This window comes from Culex pipiens, chromosome 3 (assembly GCF_016801865.2).
Source record: "Culex pipiens pallens isolate TS chromosome 3, TS_CPP_V2, whole genome shotgun sequence".
NCBI lineage: Eukaryota > Metazoa > Arthropoda > Insecta > Diptera > Culicidae > Culex > Culex pipiens.
Genome location: NC_068939.1, coordinates 55,834,583 through 55,860,603, shown reverse-complemented (window position 1 = coordinate 55,860,603; position 26,021 = coordinate 55,834,583). Strand labels below are relative to the sequence as shown.

The 26,021-nt window shown below is 37.4% G+C and overlaps 1 protein-coding gene across 1 annotated transcript in view; it reads left to right on the top strand.

Annotated features, from left to right (window-relative positions):
* LOC120420362 (zwei Ig domain protein zig-8-like) overlaps positions 1–26,021 on the top strand; it is a 36,946-nt gene that overhangs the window by 1,507 nt on the left and 9,418 nt on the right. Inside the window, exon 2 of the mRNA XM_039583361.2 lies at positions 19,964–20,365. Coding sequence (XP_039439295.1) covers positions 19,964–20,365 — 402 coding nt within the window. The remainder of the gene's footprint in view (positions 1–19,963; positions 20,366–26,021) is intronic.

Genomic DNA, 26,021 nt, shown 5'->3' with positions numbered 1-26,021 from the left:
TTGCTCGCATTTCCGTAAAACTTCTTCAATTCCAACTCTCTTAATTTCATTTGAAAGGTTTTTTGAAGCACTTCAAAATGTAGACATCCAGGATTAATTTGAATTTTTCTCATAGCTTTTGCAAATTACTGTTAAAAATTGATTTTTTAAAACCTTAATATCTTTTTGCAACAGCCTCCAACACCCATACTCCCATAAGTCAAAAGTTAGGTAAATTCATGGACTAATGGCTTGCGGTATTAACTTTTTGGTCAATCGCAGTTTTTCTCACAGTTTTTCGATTTTTCTACAACAAAAATTTTACAACGTTATTTTTTGCCCTGTAGGCCAAAATGGCGGCACTTTTAGGGCTCAAAATTTCACGTTACACCCAAAGGAAAAATATATATCAAAATCTGCAACAGTGGATTTGCTGCAGAAAATGTTACATTTTATAACAGTTTTTGCAGCAAGCCCGTAGATCATTTTTGCCCGTGTGTAAACATGTCAGTGATCTGCAGTTCTCACCAACACATATAATGCTGGCGCAACACTTCAAGGAGAAGAATATGTTGGTGCTCTGTCCCTCCTAATTCATCAAGCGTCCATGGCGCGGTGGTAGCGTGTCATATCAACAACCAAGAAGTTGATGGTTCAATCCTCGTTCGGTTAAGATTTTTTTTTGCAATACCAGCAAACAGCAGTCGGCAATGTCGATAATTGTCGGTAACGGGCAAAAATGCCATACCCCTATATCGCAAAAAATGCATGAGGACAGATTTCATGCAGAATCTGATATACTTTCATGCAGCCATGCATCACAATCATGCGACCGCCGTTTGGGTGTAGTATTGGAGTTGTAAATTTGATTTTAAAAATAATTGAATAAAACATTTTTGAAAAAAATAAATAGATCTTATTTACCCTGTGATCAATACGTCTAATGCTAGATCAAGTTTTACGCAAATTAGAGCAATTTTAAGATTTTTTAGGTTTGAACCTCAAACTTCGAAGCCCGTTTCACCCCACTTCCCTTTTTCGTAGAGGGCTCATATTTATCATGAGTTCATCTCATGTATAGACAAACTAATCTGGATATGACCAGATTGATGTTATTTTTGGGGGTTGTGCATAATCTTTTTTGTTCATCCATACATGCGTTTTTTGTACACGTTTTCTAATACTATATAACATGCTTTTGCTCACAAAGGTGATGTATTACCCCCATTTCGATTTAATTTTAGCTCAATTTATGTGAATACATAAAATTAGAAATTTCTGACACACATTCTGTTAACATTCCACTCGTCCAATTCCCCGGAAATTCCCGGGAGATCTCGAAAAAAAATATTTCCCGTTTCCAGGGAAATTTGTAAATTTTCCGGGAATTCCCGAAATTTAATCGGAAGTACACATTTTCTTAAAATTTTGGAACTATTTTTTTGAAAATGCTGTGAAAAAATAATAATTTAACAAACTCAACATGATTTTGTTCAATTCAATGTATTGTTTGGTTTATATATAATTAATCAGATAATCAGAAATATAATATCAGAATTATTTCTGATACTATTATTTTTTTAACTAACTGGGAAAAGATCTTGCTTAATGAGTATTAAATTATTACAATTAGGTAAGCTTTTAGCAGATTGATGTTATTTCATCAAAACAATTTGTGCAAAAAGAATTAATTCAAATGGTTGAATACCAAGTACTAAAAAATTTCAATTTGAAGTAAAAGAATTATGGAGCACTGGCACAACTACAGGTGTTAGAGGGTTAAATGTGAAAAAAATAGAAGACTTTTTGTCAAATGATTTTAATTTATCGTATAATTATACAAAAAAAACATTGAAAAATTACTTTCTATTGTTTGTTCTCAAAAAACGCAAAAATATATTCAAAGCTTACTTCAAATATTTGAAAACATTGGGTTGTTTGGAATAAAACTAACACTAAAAAGCTTTACCATTTGTTCAAGAGCTGAAACCAGTATTTGTCATGAAAAACATAATTTCTGCATGTTTTTTTTCTGATTAAAATAAACTGGTCACAGAGGAAAGTTAAAAATTTCTCATCAAAAAATACCAAAATCCATTTTCTTGTAGTTGAATGATTTTTTACATGCAGTCATGCTATTAATTGATCTTCACACTCATTTAAACGATTAATTCTGATGTCCTATACAATTTTGTTGCATAATATTAATTAAAACCAAGATCATAACAATTTTCAATAAATTTGAAATTTCCCGGGAATTCCCGGGATTTCCCGAGAAATTGGCTTAAAATTTCCCGTTTCTCGGAAAATTTGTACAGTCATCCCACATATTCGGAACGGTTTCCAAATCGGCCAATGTTCAAAAAATCATAGCAAATCGATAATTGAACTTAATGATTTGCTTTTACCTTCATTTGAAAGCTTTTCTTGCGATCTTTCGAATGCTGTATCGAACATCTGCAAATTTTAGCTTTTATATGAAGTTTTTGAAGAATTACTTTGACCCTTGAAATCCACAAATTCGGAACACTTTTTTCTTACGAATGTAAACAAACTTTGGATCTCTCCAGGAGTACATATTTATTACCAAATAATGACTTCACACACTGAAACCAATGAAACTCAAGCTCAGTGATGTTTTATGCATGGTCTGATAATATTTTTTTGTGAAAATATCAGTTAAATTCAGGTGTTTCACAATTGTGGGAGGCACAATAACATCCCACAATTATGAAACAGGCCATTTGGAGGCAGTGTTTTGCTGATCTGGACAAAATAGTCTTGGAATGAAGTTTTTTGTTCAAAAAGTACTACTTTTACTAGTGAAATAGCAAGATAATGTCCAAATAAAGGTTCTAAAAATAGTGAGGTCGATAGAGAAGCTACTTTTGGCATGCTATTGACAAATTATCATAAAAGTGTTCCGAATTTGTGGGTGTTCCGAATATGTGGGATGACTGTAACCCCGGGAAATTGGACGCTCTAATTCCACAATGTTCAAAAATTTTGTAAATTTGGAAGGTATAAAATTTAAATATGTAATACATATTACCTCTTTTATGCTGTAGGATAACCTCAATTAAGACTGAAAAAGTGGCAAGACATAAAATTAATAAATCTAGCGTAACATGTACCAAAACTTTCTATTGCTTTTCCATGCTAGAGTACCAAGAAAGCAAATTACAGCAAATTTACTGCTTTGTTTATATTTCTATCAACACGAAAAAAACATAAAGCATAACACTGTTTCACCAGAATCGATACTTGATTTCGGTAAATTCTAACCCAACATGTGACCGTCACCAAATGGTCAAACCGCCACCTCATAACATCAATCACGTGGCCACAAATTTTCATTTCCTGCCTTCCCCTTCGGTGCGATGGAACCGGCTGCAATAAATCCTTCGTCTTTCAGAATCGTTACGCCGGATCCGGCCAAAAATGAACCACCACACAGGAGAGGACAGTGACAGTTTCATGGGCATCGAACGTGAAAAACACCTCTCATATGGTTTGGTTTGGTCTTCAGTGGCAGTGGCCACTACACTACACAATATCGAAAACATCTCGCCCTCGTGGCACATCTCACATCGCTATGGCAGCTCGTTGGAAGCGCAACCGAACGACATTCTGGTGGGCATCGTGACAACCGTGACGAGTAACAGCTTCCACAATGGTGTTTGGGTTTTTATGGGTTGACTTTTTTCATATAAACAGCTAAAAAATTGCATTCCAGTTGATGATTATTTTCAAAAAAATGAAATTTTGATAATTTACAAAATTTGAAAGAGCTTATAAAAAAACCCAGATTTGGCTATTCTCGTTTGGGATATAAAAAAATTCTAATAAATCAGTAATTAAATAAATATGAGCTCATTGAGCAGTGAGCAATTAAGATGGCTGGTCTGGAATGATATTTACTCATAATTTGTTTCATATGGCATATGAGATGATAGGTACTTGAATAGAAAATCAGGCTCCTTAGGATGAAGAAAACTATGTATCCAATAAGGTGAAAACAGATCGTTGTCCTGATTCCTTTTCATGATTATATTTATTTCAAATTCAGCGTCGAGAGCAATTACTCTGAATGACGATGTTGAACCCACGCAAAATGCGAAAACCACATCTCACACATTCTGCCAAAACTGAAGCAAAAAATAGAGCAAAAATTTCACATCCCATTATCCTGCCACCGCAGCCATGAATGGTCGGAAGACACCCCGGTAATTACCACACTCACACACTCACACACCCCATATAACAGCGAACCAATTACTTTCACCGCGTGGCTTTTCTCGCGAGAACGGCGTGCGTGAACGGAAATTTTCATTCAATTGTAACGCGCTAGACGACAGTTGAGCAAGAATTTTCTCAGTCTCTGCAGCTTGGACGGTGTCGGGCCGGGTTGGCTTTTATGACCTGTGAATTGCGATTGTAAGCTCAGCTTTAAAGCAGAATCTTTGGGATAGGGTAAGGGTAGCTGTTTATGGCATAACTTAACTAGAAGATTTTTTCCAATTTCAACCAAAAACAGATAAACTGACAAAATATATGAAAAATATTTTACTCAATGCGACACACTGCAAGGCGAAAAACCCAAACAAAAAGGAAGAAAAACACGACGTTTGTTTATTACAATTTGTCGGCGCGGCTTTACGCGCTTGATGTGGGAAAATTATATTAAGGTCGTACGGATCACGTTACTGCGTTTCTCCCCGTGTGGCGACCTGACGAAAGATTGATATAGATTCTATTCGTAAATGCCTCCGCTGCTGTTGATCCGTCCTTCACGGGCAAGTTGAATTTATATAAATTTCACGTTAATTTATTCTACGTGATGCACAACAGAAGCAGAATGGGAGACTGTGAAAACACACACACACGCACACACAACCCCATCGTGGCCCCATCTGACGGATCCGAATCATTCAGAGTTCATTTAGTCTGGTTTGAATGATTCATATCATTAATCAGTTCTCACGAGGAAAGTGCAGCGAAAAATGAAATAACGCCAATTTCGCGCGCAGAACGAATGGCGCACGCGATTGCATATTTTGGGTGGCACTCATTTTTCAGTGTTTTCAGACCCGTTTGATCAGGCTTGTTTTCGAGAATTGAAAAATGACAGCCTTCATGGATTTGCAGATGATATTCAAAGAATTTATAGATCATGTCGCAATCGGCGTCGGGAAGGAATATCACGAAATTTTCCTGGTTTTTAATTGCATTGCATTCTGTTCACCTCTGTGAATACTAAAAATTAACATTACACGCTGGATGTACAGATTTTCTGCACACACACATTTTTTTTGTAAATATGCGGGAATCAAACCAAGATAAGGAGGCGACTCAAAGCGGTATCTCAAACTGATGGGCTATATATTTTTGCTTGTAATATTACATAAAATTTTATTGAATTATGTTGAATTTATTTAACACCCGACTGTTAACAGTTCTAATCTAATCTTATCTAATCCAACCCTAGCGCAGCCAATCTTTCGAAGGGATCATGTAGAGTGCCTTATGTTAGATGACGCATAGCACTCTTCTTGTCATTCATTAACATTTGTAGTGCGCCATTGCATTAGAATGCATTGAAACATCACAAACGTTAAAGCGGCCAGGCCTACTGCGTAAAGCCGTATCGCAGAGATGACTCGTAATTGGGTTGAGTTTGAGCACTGAGTGTTCGAACTACAACACAATTCTGAATCGACAGGGATGGGACATTGTATTTCCCTGAATGCCCTGGACACTATTTGCCGTGGTTATAGCGCCACAACTCGCTCTCTGTAACAGTATTCCTAATTCCAGTCCAGGCTCATCAAGTCGTCATGGCCTAGTAGTTAGCATTTTTGCTTACCAATCCAAAGGACGGGGGATCGAACCCCGCCTCGAGCGACTTTGATTTTTTCGTTCATATTCATCATTTCAAATTTCTGTGTTCTTAACTTTCTCGTTGGGAGCAGATGGGCATCGGACCCAGAACCATTCGCTTACAAAGCGAACACCGTAACCAGTCAACTACGGCCGCTCCCAATTCAACGATTAACACCCGACTTTTAACATTTTCAAAAAACTATTTTTTTAACTTTGCTCTACATCCATATTGCAAATATTTCTGCATCTAAAAAAATCAAATTGCTCGCTCTACAGCATTGCCTTGCCGTTCTCGATTGCGAGTTTCCTACTCGAAACTAGGTGTCCGAAGGCTTGATTGTTGAGGCAGTTGCAAACCTCTTTTTACACCCATGCTTCCATCCATCCGGGATTCGAACTGACGACCTTTGGATTGTGAGTCCAACTGCTTACTAGTGACTCTACCGAGACAGGCCAACATTTACTTCCCGTAATTCCTTTGGGAACCAACAACGAGAGAGGTACTCCTCGATATTAGCTCCTGAAAAAAGTGCAAAAATGCCTCACGGCAAGAAAAAGAGGTGGTCCTCCCCAGCAGGATCGGCAGATTTGAAGAAGCTAAAGAATGTCGATGCGCTACCTGAAAAGCCAGGCAGTTTGGGCAAGGACGCTCAAAATACGTCTGGAAACCAGTTCGCTACCCTCCCTGTGGACGTGAGCGAGAAGAAAGAATTTAAACGATGGGAGAAGGTGCTACCCATTTTTGTAAAAACTTTGTCATCGGATTCCGTGCGAAAGTGGCTGACCGGATTTATCAAATCTGGTGCTTTACGAGCTTCCATTCGCTTGTGTGCTGATGGACTCAAAATTCTGCTACCTACCAGAAAGGATTACAACTACGTTCGGGATTTCCTGAACAACACAAAGATTGAATACTACAGCCATGACGATCCAGGTAAACTCCCCATGAAACAAGTCCTCCGAGGCCTGTACGACATGGATGTGAGTGTGCTGAAAGAAGAGCTCAAAACTCTTAAGTTGAACGTTATCGAAGTCTTCAAGATGACGAGACACAACAAGGGCATCAAGTATCGTGATCAACTGTACCTGGCTCATCTCGAGAAAGGATCGACAACGCCGTCTGAGCTGCAAGCAGTTCGGGCAATTTTCAACATCATCGTGTCTTGGAAACGTTTTCGTCCAGTGCACCGTGACGTGACACATTTTTCGAATTGTTGCAGTTTTGACATGGTGGAAGGAATTGTTTCATCAAGAGTTGTTGTGCAACCTGCGGAAGTGAGCACGAAACTCAAGCTTGCAACACAATCAACGAGAACATCGAAGCCAAATGCTTCAATTGCGGTGGCGAACATTCGACGAAGAATCGGAGCTGCCCAAAACGAGCTGAGTTTGTAAAAATTCGGCAGCAAGCGACGACGAGGCACCAACCAAATCATCGTAAAACACCACCACACCCAAAGGAAAAATATATCTCAAAATCTGAAAAATTGGATTTGCTGGATTTGCTGCAGAAAATGTCATATTTTATAACAACACAGAGAATACAACACCTCCAGGCTTCAGTCAGCAACCAAGGGAAAATCAACCAGCATCAACGGGTGAAGGCAGCAGTACCCTGTTTTCACCACAAGAACTTCTGAACATTTTTATCGAGATGACAACAACACTGCAAAACTCGCCAGGAACAAGTAAGAACGCTTGGAGCATTCATTTTAAAATACAGTTTGTAGTTTTCTCGTCTAACACCCAAAATTCAGAATCGAGATAATCATTCTCTCAAAATTTATTGAGGGCTCAGTGCCAAAATCGATAGAATAATGGTACCAACTCACACCATCATAACAAATGAGTTCTTTCGTTAGTTGAATCAATAAATCTCCAACAAGTGTCATACATCGACTTCTGACTTCTCCATGGTCACCAAGCTGTGGTGGCCGAGGCAGCTAAGTCATTGGATTGGTTTGTCAAAGGTCTCTGGTTCGATTCCCGTTGTCGACACTTTTGGTTTTTTGTTTGACGGATGAACTTTTTTTGCAAATGAACCTCGAGAGAATAGTTCTATCGCCCATCTCGAGCTGTGTTCTCTGCGTCCGTGAATGGTACCACTATTCTCTCGACTCGAGACCATCATTCTCTCGTACTAGCGCTGCCAGTTTTGGGTGAATGATTTTGAATAAGTCAAAGTTTTTTTTAGTTTTAAGTTAGGATTACAGTCATCCCTCATATTCGGAACAGTTTACCGATCGACCAATGTTCAAAAAATCATAGCAAATTGATAATTGAATTTAATGATTCACTTTTACCTTCATTTCATTAGGGATCTTTCGAATGCTGTACCGAACAACTGCAAATTTAAACTTTTATATCAAGTTTATGAAGAAACACTATGACTCTTGAAATCCACACCCAACCAACGGTCGCATGATTGTGATGCATGGCTGCATGAAAGTATATCAGATTCTGCATGAAATCAATCCTCATGCATTTTTGTGCGCTATAGGGGTATGACAATTTCGCCCGTTACCGACAATTATCAACATTACCGACGGCTGTTTGGTAATATTGCACAAAAAAATCCTTAATAGAACGAGGATTAAACTACCAACTTTTAGGCTATTGATCCGACACGCTACCACCGCGCCATGGACGCTTGATGGATTGTGAGGGACAGAGCACCAACACATTCTTCTCTCTTAAGTTATGCTAGGGGACGCGCCAGCTTTATATGTGTTGGTGAGAACTGCAGATCGCTGACATGTTATTACGACGCGGGCAAAAATGAGCTATGAGCTTGTTGCAAAAACTGTTATAAAATATAACATTTTCTGCAGCAAATCCACTGTTGCAGATTTTGATATATATTTTTCCTTTGGGTGCACGGACACTTTTTTCTTACGGATGTAAACAAACTTTGGTTCTCTCCATGAGTACATAATTTTTACAAAATAATGACTTCATGCACCGAAACCAACGAAATTCAAGCTTAGTTATGTTTTATGAATGGTCTGATAACTTTTTTTAGCGAAATAATCAGTTAAATTCAGGTGTTCTACAATTGTGGGAGGCACAATAACATCCCACAATTATGAAACAGGCAATTGGGAGGCAGTGATTTGCTGCTCTGGATAAAATAGTATTGAAATAATGATTTTTGTTCAAAAAGTGCGACTTTTACTAGTGAAATAGCAAGAGAATGTCCAAATAAAGGTCCTAAAAATAATAGGTTCGACACAAAAGATGCATTTGGCATGCTATTTATAAATTATCACAAACAAATGTGATCAGTTAATAATAAAACGTAAAATACAACAAAGATGAAGAGCATTAAGCCGTACTACTTAGCATGTAAAAGAAATGTAATTATTATAAGAAAGTTCAATAGAAATAAATTTAATTTCAATAAAAATCATTTACTTCCCCGTCCGACGGAAGGCGTGAAATCACTGTGAACAAACATTAAAAACTAATCAAATTGCGCTATGCACGTTTTATCTAATAAAACAAAAAAATCATCCACAGCAACTGAAGTCAACATGCCTCACGGCCCAGCATAGCTTAAACCATGTTGTTACAAACCTTTCAAGAGTCCAAGTACGCTTCCACCCAAGGCCTGTACAAATATCGTTAATCTTTCCACGTTCCTTTCCTAGCGATAATTGATGAGAAAACGTTTTTCCTGGTCGCACGTAGTCGCTTGTCCACCCTGTTACCCAGAGGCTGACCTAAAGTGGAAGCGGTTGAGCCTTGTAGTGATGTGCTGCCGAAAAAATAACTCAGTTCGCGTTGTTACAAGTCAAAACATTGAGCATCAAGCTATTTTTCGCTGCTAATTACCACGCGTCTCCATGTGGCCACATATTATTGTAATGTTGTTTTATTTTTAGACCCAACAACACCCAGTTTTTGCCCTGTTGGCATTATTTCGAATGGTTTTAGTTGTTTTTTTTTATTGTGTATTCCTCGCAAATATTTGTCACCTCTGTGTCTCTCTTTCTGTTCGGTATACATGGCATTTGCGATGAGGCAACTCAGTAGTGTGATGAACATTTTATTTTCATACAAAAATGTCACTTTGTTCTTTTTAAAGAAGTTGGGGATCAATGGACTCTAAAAGCATATAAATCAAAATAACCACCGTGGCAAAACCAATTTTTCCGCCGTGAATCATATTTCGATTTTTTTAGAGGAAATACTCAACAAACTCTGTTTCAAAGTTAGGTCATTTGTATCATATAAAACCACATAATGCGTAGCGGAAAACAGCAAACACTAACGACTGTGTGGCGAGACAGTGCGGAAAATCGTTTTTCCCCTCTTTTCCTTCCCCTGTCGGCGATGGCGACGGCTTTGCCCTCCAAACTAAAAATACGCAAATATTCTTTTAAGCTGCTTGTAAAACAATTTTTTACTCAACTTTTTTTCTGAAACGACGCGTGTGTGCTCACTCTAAAAGCCCTCATTTTTCTGACTTTAATTCATCACTCGTGACAAAACAAAACCACGCGTCTCCGTCTTGGGTTTGGGTTTGAATCAAAATAAAACAAACGGAAAACCTTCGCACAGACTCAGCGAATCAATGTGATTAAGTCACGTTTCTCACCTCCCTTGGTGAGGGAGGGGCTTTGAAATAGATTTGCGTTATTTTTATTAATGTGAGAAACAGTGATTGCAAGCTGAACCCTATCCAGTGTGGAATATCTGTGCTGACGTTTTGTTGAAAAATGATGTTGTACTGCTGTTGCTAGCAGAACTAGGGGAAATCTACCCATTTTAATCCTAATAAGCGGTCGTATTTGAATGATGCTGGATAATCTTGAGTCTCCCTTGAATTTTACTAAAACCAAGTACACCAACGAGTAGAGCAAGTTTTTGTGAACATTTCTGTTTATTTTCACTTTCACTAAAAGTTATTCTATTTCTTTACCAAGCACTTAACAAAAAATAATCCCAAGGGTATTCTAATCGAGGCGAATGCATTCGGCCACGCCCATTTTTCTAATATCAGCTTAGTTCTTTTTTCTTCCAAAACTCTGTCGAGTGTTGCCATTTGCGCTGACAGTTCAAACGAACACTCACGAAAAGTGGCATTTATAGGGAAAGTTTCCTGGCATCGCTGGCTGTGCTGCTGGTGGTGTTGACGGCCAGCTTTTGTTCTTTTTTGCCTTCGTCTCTCGCTCGGTTTTCTTCAGCCTTCGATTAGAATGCAAAGTGAAAATTGAAACGTCAAACGACTTGGCGCGTTTGTTTTTTTGATGGCGCTTGCTAATTTATTACATTTTTCGGGATTATTCTTCAAGTGAGTGCCTTACTAATGATCAAAAGAGCATGTTGCCAGTAGTTGGAAGCAATTTCATATCTTAAGCGCCGTGAAAAAGTAAGCGAAAGTGGAAAGTTAATTTTGGCGATATTCATTAAGCGTTTGAGGGATTCTCGTGTGTGTCACTGTGTGTGCCAACAAAATGATGAGAAGTGGTCTCGCAAAATACAAATTATGATCAAAAGTGCATTAAATGTGATCTTTTTGGCCAGTAAGTGGCATACATTTGCGTGCTTACTCGAGGCGGTGCTGTTGCTGGTAAGTTTATAGCCCAAATAGTATTTTTGGAGCTTTAATCGAGCATCAAACTCTCCATATGACGAAGATAGGTGTTTGATTGGAAAGGGTAGATTTCCCCTACAAGAAAATCGTGGGATCCACGATATTCCATGGAAAATTGCAACTCTGAAAAGAATCAAAGTGTTTTTTTATGTTGAAAATCCCGTCGTAATAAAAACTTTCAAAACTCATTTCTTTGGAATTTACTTTCAAAGGAAACAATCTGAACTGTTTTTTTTTTCAGGTAAAAATATAGACTTGATAAAAAGTTTAACAACAAGACTTAACAGTGCAAAAATCAACACTGAAAAAAAACTCTCGCAAACTAACATGGAAAATCCTCCAACTGCATTCATCACTTTTCAGACTGTTTAGCTGCTGTCGGCTGGCTGATGGTGGTGGTGGCGCCCTCTGACGACGTGCAGAAAGATTTATGCGCCGTGACGTCTAAGTGAAAAGCGCAGTGTGGTATACATATTATACAAAGTCGTCACACGTGCTTCTCCGCGCGGAATGAAGTGTCTAATTGGCAGAGCGTGCTCCCGGGGCACGACCAAGCCTGTTGACAGATTTAGCTGGAATTAGCTATACCGACCGGGACCAGACGAGTGGGAATGATTTGAGAGGAGAAAAGTTTTTTAACGTGTTTATGCTATTTCAATTGTTGTTTTGTGTTTGGGGTTAATTAGAAAATTGCAATGAAATAAAATTAATTATTCGACACATTTTCTCTCGTCTTTAATTGTCGATTGAAATCCAATCCAAAACTTCACACAAAAACAAACGCTGTTTTTGTCAAGCAGAAAAGTTTGAAAAATTCGTGTTGTCTAAAACGGTATGGCACTGCATTAACATAACAAATATACACAGCAAAAAATTCAATGGTAAAATCGCATGCAAAAGCATGCACATCACCTTCGTCAAAATAAACATTTAATATTACACACTGTATGTAGAATTTTTGCAAACACAAAAAAAAGGTGCAACCGACGGGATTCAAACCCAGCACCAACAGTAAGGACTGGCGCCTTAACCCAACGAACGTAAGGATAAACGCATATATGAGCTTGACATTTCGGTCAAGTAGGTTTCCCATACTGATGGGCTACATATTTCTCGGTGTAAAGTTACATTAAATTGCATAAAATAATGCAATTTTTATTTTACACCCAGCACTTTTACACATAGCTGGATTACTACTTTTTTAGCTGTGTACATTTCAATCTATTCCAAACAAACTATTATACAAAATCAAAACTATTTTTACAGCCAATGATCAATGTATTTTTTGTGAAATACTGGAATTAAATTTTGAAAGTTTAGTTTTTTATTTATGAAAAATTCATAGCAAATTTACTAAAAATGTAATTGGGTACACATGAACCGAAAAAAATGATGTCAACTTCCATTTTTTTTTTTTTTTTTGGGTGTCCGATTTTATTGTAAAAAAATAGTGTTACACTGTTTTAAATTCGTGTTATGACCATACGTAAGGGGAAGACTAAAAATATAGCTAAATTATGAGCTTTATTTGATGCAACTATGCTGGTTTCCAGCATACTTTTCTGTTTCTAATCTAGTGTAAAAAAACAAACTCTACATAATTGGGGCAAAATTTGAACGTTCTATATATTTGCAAAGTCTTTTTAAAACAGTCCAGTCTCGATTATCCGAAGTTACGATTATAAGAAGTTCGATTATCCGAAGATTTATATGGGATGTTGTAATCGTATCACGGGAAAAAAATCTTATTATTTCATTTGTAAATGACAAAAACTTTAAATAAAATTTATACCAGCCTTATCTGAAGTTTCGATCATCCGATGTGAAATTTTGCCAAGGCCTTCGGATAATCGAGTTTTTTTTTAAACTCCACATTGCCCCATTTACATTGTTTTTCTTGATTTTTTCAGCTGATTATCTTCAAACTCTATCTCAGTGTTCCATTAAATGATCCATTTAACGCAGCGCCTAATTTAAGTTGACATCTAATATGTTTATGCCGTGAGGGAACCGCATCTTTCATAAACATCAACAAGAGTAGAGAGTTTTTATGGTTCACACTCAATTGACTGGCCTCTCTACACTCAAACCCCGATGGTTTGACACCAACTCTTGTCAAACGAACGGGGTCACTTTTTAGTTTGACACCCCTTTTACACGGAGCTCCCACACACAACCAAACGTTTGTTTTAATAGTGTGCGTGAGCGCCTGGTAAAAAGTGACAGTACGTCACTTGTTTTTTAGTTTGACTTTGACCAACCAACGGGGTACAAACTAAAAAAGTGTCATTCGAAAAAGTGACCTACCACCGGGGGTTGAGTGTATACGATGCTGAAAAAAGAGTATTTTTTATTGAAAACACTTAAATATTTCAAAATGTAACTTAAATACCTTAAAAATTCCTATTTTATTTATTTTTCAGCGATTTTAATATGTTAAGACCTTAATGAAACGCGATCCGATGATGAAACCGTTCTCACGCTCTCTCCATCGTTCTAAAATCCCGTCATGCGTTTAAGAGCTAGTTTGCAGCAAACGCACGTTGATCCACTTGACAAATTTAGACGGACGCCTGACGCGCTAAACCAACGTCGAATTTTCGTTCACACACCCATGTGTCATAACCCAAACATACTTTCGGTACCGCCAAAGATCACACAAACAATTTCCGTTTGTTTAGCTTTGCTCGTCTCAGAGTTGGGGTGTACTGCTTCGAAAAAAATATCACTTTAAGATCATTTTGTTTTGCTTGAAAAAAAATGCATTCAAAAAAATAGATGCAGAATCATTGAATTGAACTTAAAATTTTGAATTGTTAAATCATGAAAACAAAACAATTTTTGGCATAATTTGTTATAAATTAACCGGCAGGTTACAAAAATGCCATTGTTTGACAAAAACTGAGATTAGAGGGTTAACCTGTCAGGCAAAGGCAAACTTAAGAAAACAATTTTAATATATTTGTTTATGTTTTGGCCTTTAGCAGGAGGGAGCATTACGGGGACGGTATTTTTTATTACCTCCCAGCTCCAACGCCCACACACACACAAACACATTACACCCACCACGATCGGACCCGAGCACCTATTTAGCTAAAAGGCCTGGGCCGGGCCCGGTTTTAATGGGAATTTCAATTTGTTTTCAAATTATTCTCAAGACAGAGCATTTAACACGCTGTAATGCCGTTTTGTCTTTGATCAGATCCGCAAGACAAGGGGGAGAGTTGGTGGTGAGGGGGTTAATGAAATGCTTAACCATGAGGGGATGAAACCAAATGTTTGCATAACATTTCTATCTAGAAGTCTCAGTTAGGGCCATAGATCAAGAATAAAACTCACTGCAATCGTGAATGATGCATTCCCTGATAGGGTACGTTATCCATTAGTGGACCCCTTTCCCATAGTGGACCCTCTGAAGGCTTTTTGATGAAAAATTCAATAATATCACAATTTCAAGCGTGTTGTTGCCTACAAATCTCTTATTTGGCATGTTCATCATCATTTAAATCAATGTTGACTGATATTGAATTGTCCTTTTTACCAAAATAAGTGTTTTGAGTTCGACATCAGAAATCAGCCATGGCCACTAGCATTTTCACAACAAAACTGCATTTATATTTTATGATTGAATTAACTATTCAATCATTTTTTGACTGATTATTTAACTTCAGCAAGTCGAAATAATGTAATTTTAAGGAACTCTACTAAAATAAAGCGAAGAACTGCTCATTTTCGAGCAAAAATTAGGGGCAATATAGGACAACGAAAATCCAAACTTTTCCAAAAGTGAACCCCTGTTAATAAAACTTTCAAAAATGAACAAAACTGTGTATTTAAGCAAAAATTTCTCTTAAACAAACAATAAATGCTTGTTGCTATCAACCTAAATGCATATTTTTTTCAATTATTAGTATAAATAATATTAAATATAGCTGTTTTATGTTAAAAGTACCAAAAATGCTGAAGCCGTAAGAAAAATATAATTAATCAAAACTATAGTCAATTGCACTTAACTGAAGCATCATAATTGCACTTTGAAATGATGTTTTATAATAAAAGAACAAAACTTTTTTTTTTCAAATAAACATGCGTGGTTTTATCAGCAACTGTAAACAAATTTATTGTTTAGTTTCGGTCAACCATTGTAATTAATATGAAAAAAGGTGCATCAACATTATTTTTTTTTATTATTTTTATGTTTACAGTGATTTTTAAAACGCTTCCCTGATCTTTTTCGAAAATAAATGTTTTTAAATGTCTGTTAGGTTTTTTGTTGTTTGAAGCCAATTTTTTTAACAAAACATATTTGTTTATGATGACAAGTGAGCATAATCCATCTTTTATTCATTATATCTATCATTAGACCAACACCATGCATCAAAACATCAAATATCGGTTAAATTTGGTATAAACATAACAGTTCAAAAGACTTCAGTTTTCATTGTTTTGTACAAAGGGTTATGAAAAAGGGCTTAAAATATTGAAAATTTGTGAAAAATGTGTATCGGCTCTACTAGGGGGTCCACTAATGGTTAAAATACCCTAGTCACCATCGAACGAGTTTTTTTTTTATAAGTAGAATAGGGCAAATTTTTATTTTTAGCTTTTCGAGTGTTTTGGGTGCCTTAAATTCGGGGTATTAAAAACACAAAACAAATATTTTTCTGTTTTTAAAAAAACCCCGCTTTAAATACGAAAACCAATGCATTATTTTTGTTGCTCTGTGTCTGTTCTATCCGAAACTTATCAAAAATAACCAATTATTATACAGTAACAAGGCTAAAACAGTTGTCCCAATTCGCTCCATGTGTCCTGTTTAGCTGCATGCACATTTGGGATATTTTCGCTATTAGATAGCCTCTCTATTCACCATCTCAACATGGTTTGAAAACATTTGATTTGGGACAACTAAAAGCAGTGTCAGATTGGAATTCCATGGCCCTTGAGCATTTTACTGGCAATCTTAGGAATATATTGACTCTTCAAGAAATTATTTTACAGTCTGTCCATCATATTTATTTGAAAAACAAAAAAAAAGTTACACAATTGCAATAGTTTAACTTCTATGTAAAGTGTTCTTGAGCAATAATGAAAGTTTGTAAGATTTCGTAGAGTTGCGCAAAATTCTTTGAGTTAACGAACGAACAATTTGCCAGGTTTGTACTATTCTTGATTGGACCCATTTTTTCCACAGCTCACCCAGGAATCCAACGAAGCTGCCACACAAACCAATTCCTAGAGCCAACCAAGCCGGTTGCATATCGTGAAAGTTAAGATAAGTTTTTTCGACATTTTTCGGTTTGCTATACGCCCGCTTTGTCCATAGGTCCCTCCACAGATCGAACAGTCCTGCTTCCTCAAGTGCAGTTAACGTAAACTGAAGCGCTTCTACATATATACTACGCAACCCTAATCGATATCCAAGAACTCCATCGAAATACTCTTCATCAAGGAATATAATTTCAGGGAAGTTCAAAAATTGACGAATCATCGATCGAGCAACATAAAATGCGTAACCTGGTTCGTTAACAATTATGTTGGTGTCATTTCTGTAAACTACATACTTTCCGATTACCGCGTTATCCCCAGCACTGGGATTTTTCTTTGGATCATACCGAAACTTAAGACCATACTTGTCGAAATCAGCCAGAGATTTGACATGCTGGATCCAGGGCTTACTAATCATCAGCGAGATCACCTTGGTCTCAAAAGCATTTGTCATGAAGAACATGAGAACAACCAGCGAGATCAGAATGAATTTTTCCCGCCGAGCAGCTTGATTAAGATTATGTTTTTCGAATCCGCAAACGACGTGCAAGAACGGATCGTTTTGTAAAAGATCTGGTGCAACACGTTTTGCGATTTCAGCTAGTACAAAAATGACCAACAGTAATGTCCAAACTTGCCAATTGAAGGGCATCAACATGATCTCAATTGCATTCAAAGGTCTTCCTTTATGAATCGCAATCCGACATATTTCCAAAGCATTTTCATAAATTACTCGATAATTTCCACTGGTGGTGTTAACAATTAATGCTTTCTCTAGCAATATATCGAAATCCTCCATTTCGTCTTCATTGTACTCTGTAGCACCTACATTTAAGTACTTTGCTGTTGCTATAATCCACTCGAGAGCAACTCGACCATCCGCTGTAATGTTGTTCGAAACATAGTAAATACTTCGTTGGCGTAGAGCTTTTTGGTGCCACATTTCAATACTTGCTGGATTGTCCAAAATCATATTAGCAGCTGTATGAATGTACTCGCAGGCTAACATCATATGCCCCGTAACCATATTCAAATATGTGACCCTTCTGAATTGCCCTCTTGCTAGATACTCGTAGATAATTTGAGAACTTTTTTGACGAAAGTCCATGACAACCAATACTGGGGTACCAGGATTCAAATGTTGTAGAAATCGGTTAATATTCATGAACCCATTTCTCGAAAGAAGATCCTGCGCAGACCCTGGGTGTAGCACGAGTAGAGACGGATTTTTAGGATAACGGTTAACCTGGTGTTTCAATCCTTGGACCACAAATTTACCCACATGCTCTAGTATGGGCGATCGCAGCAGATCGTTGAGGATCACGTTATAAGGATTCTTTGAATCCATGTCGAAAAAAATACACTGGAATGTTTCGGCACCTTGAACGGCCATACGGTGTTCAATAATAGACAGGGCATTTTTCAAAACGTCTGGATGGAAGGCGGATGTCGAAGTTGTAACTTCTACTCTAGAAGAGACAAAATGTAGAAATAACAATGTTTGCAGTGTGGAAATACAAGCTGCCAGCTTCATGACTCAACCTCGAATGAGCATACGTGGACTTATTTAACACTTTTGTTGGAAAAGCTTTCACTATGATGACAATAATTTATTTATTGATTTGCATACTAAATCATCTTCAAACGCCCTATTGCATAAAATTAAAGCCCATGGTCCAAATAACAAGTTACCGCCATCCAGGACAAGTCACAATATTAAGTTTTTTTTAAATTCAAGCTCTTTAAAATCTCTTTAATTTTGAATTTTTGTTCTTACCAAAACTAGACAGTACAAACGGCCTTTTGGTCTTCTAATTGTAGTAAACAAAGCTTTTTTTTAGCAAAATGTCGTCAAACGACCAACCACTGCAAATTTCCAAACCAGACTGAAGACTAAAGTGCCTAATAGAAAGTAAAGTGCCTAATAGAAAGTGGGGACACGAGAAACTGAGAACCCAGCGATTTTCTGTCAAAAAATTGAGCACCTCCAAGATCTTACAGATAAGGTGCTTACAATCTCTACTTCTTCCATAGGTTTTGTCAAAAAATGAACACCTTCCATTTAAACGCTTGGTAAATTTTGAGTGACCAACTGTGAGTGGCATTGCATTTTGAGTGCCTTGTCCTCACTTTCTATTAGGCACTTTAGTTGTCGCTCTCTCTCATTTCACTCACATCGCTTTGCGTTGCGCAGACAGACAAGCTCAACTTGGTCGACGCACGCACACTAGTACGGTCACTCACGTGTTGCTGTCCTTTTTCGTGTGCGTCGCCGTTGCATCTCAGCAAACAACAACAGTCCAATTTCGACTCCAACATTTCAATTGGCCAAATATAATTTGAAGCATATTTTTCCGAAGAATAATAGAATCGTTAATATAATTTTGCATAATATTGCATTTCCTCGTCTTAAAAAAAAAAAACTCCTTAAATTCCATACTTGTGTAGTAAACAAAGCTTTTTTTTTAGCAAAATGTCGTCAAACGACCAACCACTGCAAATTTCCAAACCAGACTGAAGACCCCCGAGCATTTCACGATCATTCCAAGAGCGCACACACACACGCGCAACCGACCCGACGCTCATCGCCTGCGCCCAACGTGCAAGCATCGCAGCAATCGATGACTTCGGTCGTTGTCGCTCTCTCTCATTTCACTCACATCGCTTTGCGTTGCGCAGACAGACAAGCTCAACTTGGTCGACGCACGCACACTAGTACGGTCACTCACGTGTTGCTGTCCTTTTTCGTGTGCGTCGCCGTTGCATCTCAGCAAACAACAACAGTCCAATTTCGACTCCAACATTTCAATTGGCCAAATATAATTTGAAGCATATTTTTCCGAAGAATAATAGAATCGTTAATATAATTTTGCATAATATTGCATTTCCTCGTCTTATTCTCTACACTAATAATACAATTTTATATGTTTCTATCAACCAACATCAATTAATTGCAAGGTTAATATCAAACCAGTAAACTACGCCAGGCTATAAATACATTAGCATTTACATCAACTTATGACCAAGTGGTAAAAGCATCATCTCGCTGTCACCGCACTATTGAGATGAACAACCACCTGTCTTCTCCCTTTTCTCTCTACACTGACAGAGTAATATTTGTGACATATTTGCAGCAAATAATATACATCTCTGTCACGTGGTTGGCCCTGATCGGAACAAACAGCTCGCTGACTCTGTCTAATGTATGTCGCGCTTGTCCCCTCTCTTCCACAGATCTAACCGATGGCATGTACCACCACCTTCCGAGCCAGTGGCCAACGCCGGCTGACGTCACACCAAAACCCACTGCCCCCAGGCCACCACCGGAGCCTTACTTTGTGCCAACGGCGTCCAAGAACGCCACCATCCGACAGGGCGATCCCGCCTTCCTCAGCTGCCAGGTCGAGAACCTGGGCGCGTACACCGTGTCCTGGATTCGGGTCCGAGATCTACACATCCTGACCGTCGACCGGTACACCTACACCGCCGACCAGCGGTTCCAGTCGCTGCACAACAACGAAACGGGCGAATGGACGCTCAACATCAAGTGGACCGAGCGGAAAGACACCGGCATTTACGAGTGCCAAGTTTCGACGCTGCCCGTCAAAAGCTTGGCACTGTATCTGATTGTGCTAGGTAAGGGATGAACTAACTATCGCTATCAGGATCATGAAGGTTTTGTTTTTCACCAATGGTACCATGCGTCTCCTTTATGTTGACTCCATCAAACTTATTATATGGAGACGCATGGGAATTTGTTAGTAGAGCAATTCCAGCTCAAATCAGGAATTTTTCTGGTACTTTTGTACCCGACCCTCTCCGATTTCAATGAAACTTTTTAGACATGTTATCCAAGGCCTATATAAGCCATTTTTGTGTATATGGAGCCAATAGTACTCGAAAATAACATTTGAGAAGGGCGTAAGGTATTTGAATATTTTTGTATTTTGCAATTTAAAAATTACTGTATCTCGAAGCAATTGCGTCGTATCAAAAAGTGGTCAAAGACAAACTTGTAGGAAATTGGAGGCAAACTTATGGGAAATTGGACGAGCTTTCCGGTAAAAATATTTACGAGACTGAAAAACCAAGTCTGTCATATAGAAATTGCCAAAAACCACCAAAAAACCAATTTTTTCATCATTTTCATTTTTAAAACCGCTGTATCTTCCCAAGAATTGGACATTGGGTCAATATGGAGACTTTTATGTAAAATTGTCTGGAGAATCGATTCCCACTACCGGTTTTTTAAAATTTTGACGTTTAGACCACTTTTCAAAAAACAGTTTTAGTAAATGATTTTTGTATTTTTTTAGGAGAGACATACCATCCTGCATTTTTCGTTAGTCTTTTGGTAACATCTTAGGCTATTTCCTCAAAAATTTTGAACGAAAAAAAATCGTGACAACACCTTTAAATTTAAGTTTTAGACCTAAAAATCAAAAAATCTCATAGAAGTGGCGTGTATTTTTGTTTCAGTGTATTTTTTCAGAAAGCCCGTCCAATTTCCTACAAGTTTGTCTTTGACCACTTTTGGATACGACGCAATGGCTTCGAGATACAGTAATTTTTAAATTGCAAAATACAAAAATATTTAAATACCTTACGCCCTTCTCAAATGTTATTTTCGAGTACTATTGGCTCCATATACACAAAAATGGCTTATATAGGCCTGGGATAACATGTCTAAAAAGTTTCATTGAAATCGGAGAGGGTCGGGTACAAAAGTATCAGAAAAATTCCTGATTTGAGCTGGAATTGCTCAGTAATCTAATTTTCTCACATGACTATGAGTAGTTTCTGCTTACGTATATTCATGCTGGCGCGACGCTCTCGAAAGCTGACCGCCAATTTGTCATGATTAATTATCCGCGCCCGCGTGCTTTATTTGCAATCCATACAAATGGTTTCAATAATTTACACCTTCACACACGCTGTTGGTCGTGTGAGTCATGTGAAATAGAATTATGGTAAACATGAGGTCAGTTAAGGATTTAGAGCTGCTCTTGCAGAAATAAACAAGAGCTCTTAAATCTAAAATTTGAAATCATTTTCAAACAAGTCCCAACAAAACATGTAAAATTGAAAACGAGATTTCAATGTTAGTTTTGTATGTATAACGTATGTTTTATCGTACAGATATAATTTGAAAATAAGTATATTTAAAGTCATACATCATTGATTTTTGGTTGGTATTGAAAGTGTTAATTTTTTAACTATATGGCTTGGAAAATGTCTGTTTAAAGATTTTTTATTTATACAGCAATTCCCCACGAAAACAGCATGATTGGAATAAAAAGTTCTCCGATCGGGCTCAAATTTTTTTTGGGGGTTCCGTGGCCGAAATAATTAGACCCGTATTTTTTTTGTTTGGTCATAAGGGTGACCTACGCTTTGTTAGGGTGGTCCGAAAAATGGCAATTTTCGTCGATTTTCGCAAAAACCACTTTTTTCAAAAAATCATATCTCTGCGCCACTTCATCCGATTTTAGCTGTCTTAGGCGCAAAAGAAAGGTGATTAGTTTTGCTAATTGTAAAAAATAGTAAGAACTTTCAAAATCTAGCTTAACATTTGAAAAGGTCATATAAAAACTTAAAATACTGTTTTGAAGGTCTCGGGACCAAAGAGCCTATGTCTCAAAATATTTTTATCAGATTTCTCGGAAAGTTTTATATGACATATCAAAAAATGGTGAAGTTATGTTTTCAATACTCTGAGATACGATTTTTTGAAAATAAAAACTGGGGTTTCGACGCACCACACGCAAAGATGGGAAAATGACGAAAACGGGAAAAAATCGACTTTTTTCACTAAAACTGCGATAACTTCAAAATTTCAACGATGACCTATAGGGTACCAAAATTTTCGTAATTGAAATACGCAACCGGGGACCAAATCAAATTTTAATAGGAACTTTTCAAATATTCAGCAAGTTTATTCGGACCTCGACATATTTTTTCTTAAAAGTCCAACTCATACCTTTTTTTGAAACGTGGCACTCTGAAATTGGATCAGCCACTCTGAAGGTAGGTATATTTTTTTTTTAAATTTGGCTTTATTGGAAATTTCTTGACCAACGCTTAATCGCCAAACAAAAAAATACGGGTCTAATAATTTTGGCCTAGGAACTCTCATGCCAAATTTGGACCAAATCGGAGCACTTTTAATTTGGATTTTTCCTATTTGACGTGGAATGGCTGTTTGTTAGTTTCAGATTATTACTCAGGTCCGTCGAAATAGTACTGTAGAGTGTGTTATTAAAACATTTTTTATTATTAAAAAAAAACACGGTCTGAAAGATTTTGTGTTTTGCCTGTCTTACTAAAGAAATAGGTTTTACTTTATGGCTAGACACTAGACATCATTTTCATCTTCGTAAATATGACGATTTAGCATGAATTTTAATCGAAAAAATCACACTGCTTCGATTTTCAACGCTCTATCGATTCATCTTGACAGAACTCGTCTATATCCAGCCCTCGAATTTTGAGAAAATAAATTTCGTGGAGATCGAGTGATGTTCGTGTGTGGTAAAATTTTGCCAAATTTTGTGTCGCGTCGTTTTCAGTTCCCCTAAATCCGATTATGATTCTTCTGAATGCAAATAAATGCTAGTGTGCTGAACCATTTCATTTTCATATCTTTTATTTGTCCCAAAAATCGCATTTTTCGAGCTCTACAAACTCCCAAATTATCGAGATTCATAATCTAGTTCTGGAGCTACAGCCGTTTGATTAACCCATAATAAGAAAAAAAAATCCCTGAAAAAAGGTAAAAGCCCACCTGGTGACCTTCGCCAACATTTTTCGTTTCTAATTTTATCCGAATTTTCTTTCTACATTCATAGTACAGACCATGAGTAAGCATCTTTGACAGCTATCGGCAATAACGATCCATTTTTAGAACGATTTACTTTTTGCCTTACTTACTAAAGAATGGTATAGGGTTTACTTTATGGTTGGCATGAATTTTGATCGGAAAAATCGCAAAAAAATCACACTTCATCGATTTTCGACGCTTAGTCGCCAAGTCGACAAGTTGTCAAGTTGAGCTTCGAATACTGGCGCTAGAATGCTGGCGCATATATTTTTTGGCTCGAAATATACTCGTAAGTAGTAGCTTGTCTACCGATGTAAGATATCGTAGCTTTCCGGTTTTTTTTGCCCTGTCCGTTTTTGCATAAGGAGCATTCTAAGCTTCTCATCGTTTATATCGTTATCAAAGTTTTCAATGCTCGCGACGCCAATGGCTTTCTACCTTAATAAGTCGCGATTGAGTGTGTAGTGGTGCGGTTGTCAAATTAGCTATCTCTGACTCTCTCACTTTCGTAAAAGCTGAATGGCAAGCTTCCCTGCACCGTGCGGCATACGCGGTTCACTTGTACCTCGGTTTTGCTTTGCGCCTGCTTTGTTCGGTTTATGGGCTCGTACCGAAACTAGAAAACCAAAACCGCGGTGTGCGTTGTCACTGGCGCATGGGAAGCTTGCTATGCTCGCGTTTGTTATATACGCATGTTTGATTAAGAATTTGTACGATTAAAAATATTCTTTTGGTAAAAAATGCGTTTTCAATTTCATTTGGAAAACACATAATTTATAATACCTTATTTTCATCATAAGATTTTTTGTATCATATCACTTTCTTTTGTGTTGACATTATAAATAAACAAAGTCGATGTTATGAATTAAAAGAAGTTCTACCATTGTTATATTTTTTATTAAGAAAGGCTCTATTTCAACCCAGTTTTTTTTAAATTACATAATGTTTAATAATCTAACCCTATTTTTTTAAATATGATGTCGTGATGTCATTTGTGTAGCCAATTCAATAACGTAATAAAAGTAAGTCGATTTATATTGAACAGATTACTTTCAGACTCGCAAATTGCTGATCCGTCGCAATAACCGCTCAAACTAGCCACACATGTACATGCGTTAGCGGCACTGAGTCGGTCTATTGTTTTTGCCTTCCTCACCTCACTGAGGCAAGGCTATAAAATCACTCGAACTCGAACTTCTTGAATACGACTCCTAGATATACCTTCACGTATACCTATCGACTCAGAATCAAATTCTGAACAAATGTCTGTGGGGATGTGTGTAGACATGATTTTTTTCCCACACGATTATCTCAGAACTGGCAGAACCGATTTTGGATCCGGATCCGCCTTATCCTGTTCGTTTTAGGTTCCCCTAAGACCCTATTAAATTTTATTCTGTTTAGTGAAGTACTTTTAAAGTTATACCAAGAAAAAGATTTTTTGGAGCTACAAAAAAGGGTGATTTTTGCATAACCTCAAAGGCCAGGTCTTTTTGCTTTTTTGACTTTTTGACCACGCGGAGGATTGGCAGCCACACCCCCTTGCATGCGTATCGCCCGTTTGCCACATCGCTTAAGCAGTGTCTGCGTCTCTTCTGGAAAAAAATCTGTATTAATTATGTTGCTGCATCATTTTGTCTCGACAAAGATTTATACGAACTTTTTACTGAAATATTTAACTCATGAGACTTTTCACCCTTATTTTGAAGAGTTGGTAAAAAAAAGAATTGAAAATAGCTTTTCAAGTAAAATCAATAATTAAAAAAAAAAACAAATGAAAAAAAAATTAAAAAAAATAAAAAAAAACTCTTAAATTAATTTGTAAATACCACCTAAAATACAACATGAATGCGAGGAAGGCATCAACCACCTTAAGGTGGATTAAGTAACGTTTTTAAATCTTAAATTCTGCACTATTTATAGCAATATTCCATTCTGTCAATTACGAGTGTGGATTTTGATGGTGATGCGTTGCAAGTTGTAATTTATCGCGAGCAATGAAGCATTTCTGCTTACTGTCAGTCCTATCAAAGAGCAGTGGAAACTGAGCTAATGCATCACTCAAGTAGTAAAAAGCAATTATAACACTTCAATCGTACTCAGTTGAAGGGATGACTCAAATTGAAAAGGGGTAATTTTGTTTTCCATGGAATATAAATTTGTTGCGCAAAGCTAACGCCGCATAACCTAACGAACGGTCTTAGTTCGATAACCAGAATTAACTAAAATCAAATTATTCGCTCTACAGCATTGCCTTGGCGTTCTCGATTGTGAGATTCCAACTCGAAACTAAGTGTCCGAAGGCTTGATTGTTGAGGCAATTGCAAACCTTTTTTTACACCTTAGCTTCCATCCACCCGGGATTCAAACTGACGACCTTTGGATTGTGAGTCTAACTGCCTACCAGCGACTCCACCGAGGCAGGACCCAGGGAGACGACTCCTCCACCTGGATTAAGCTATCGACCTAACT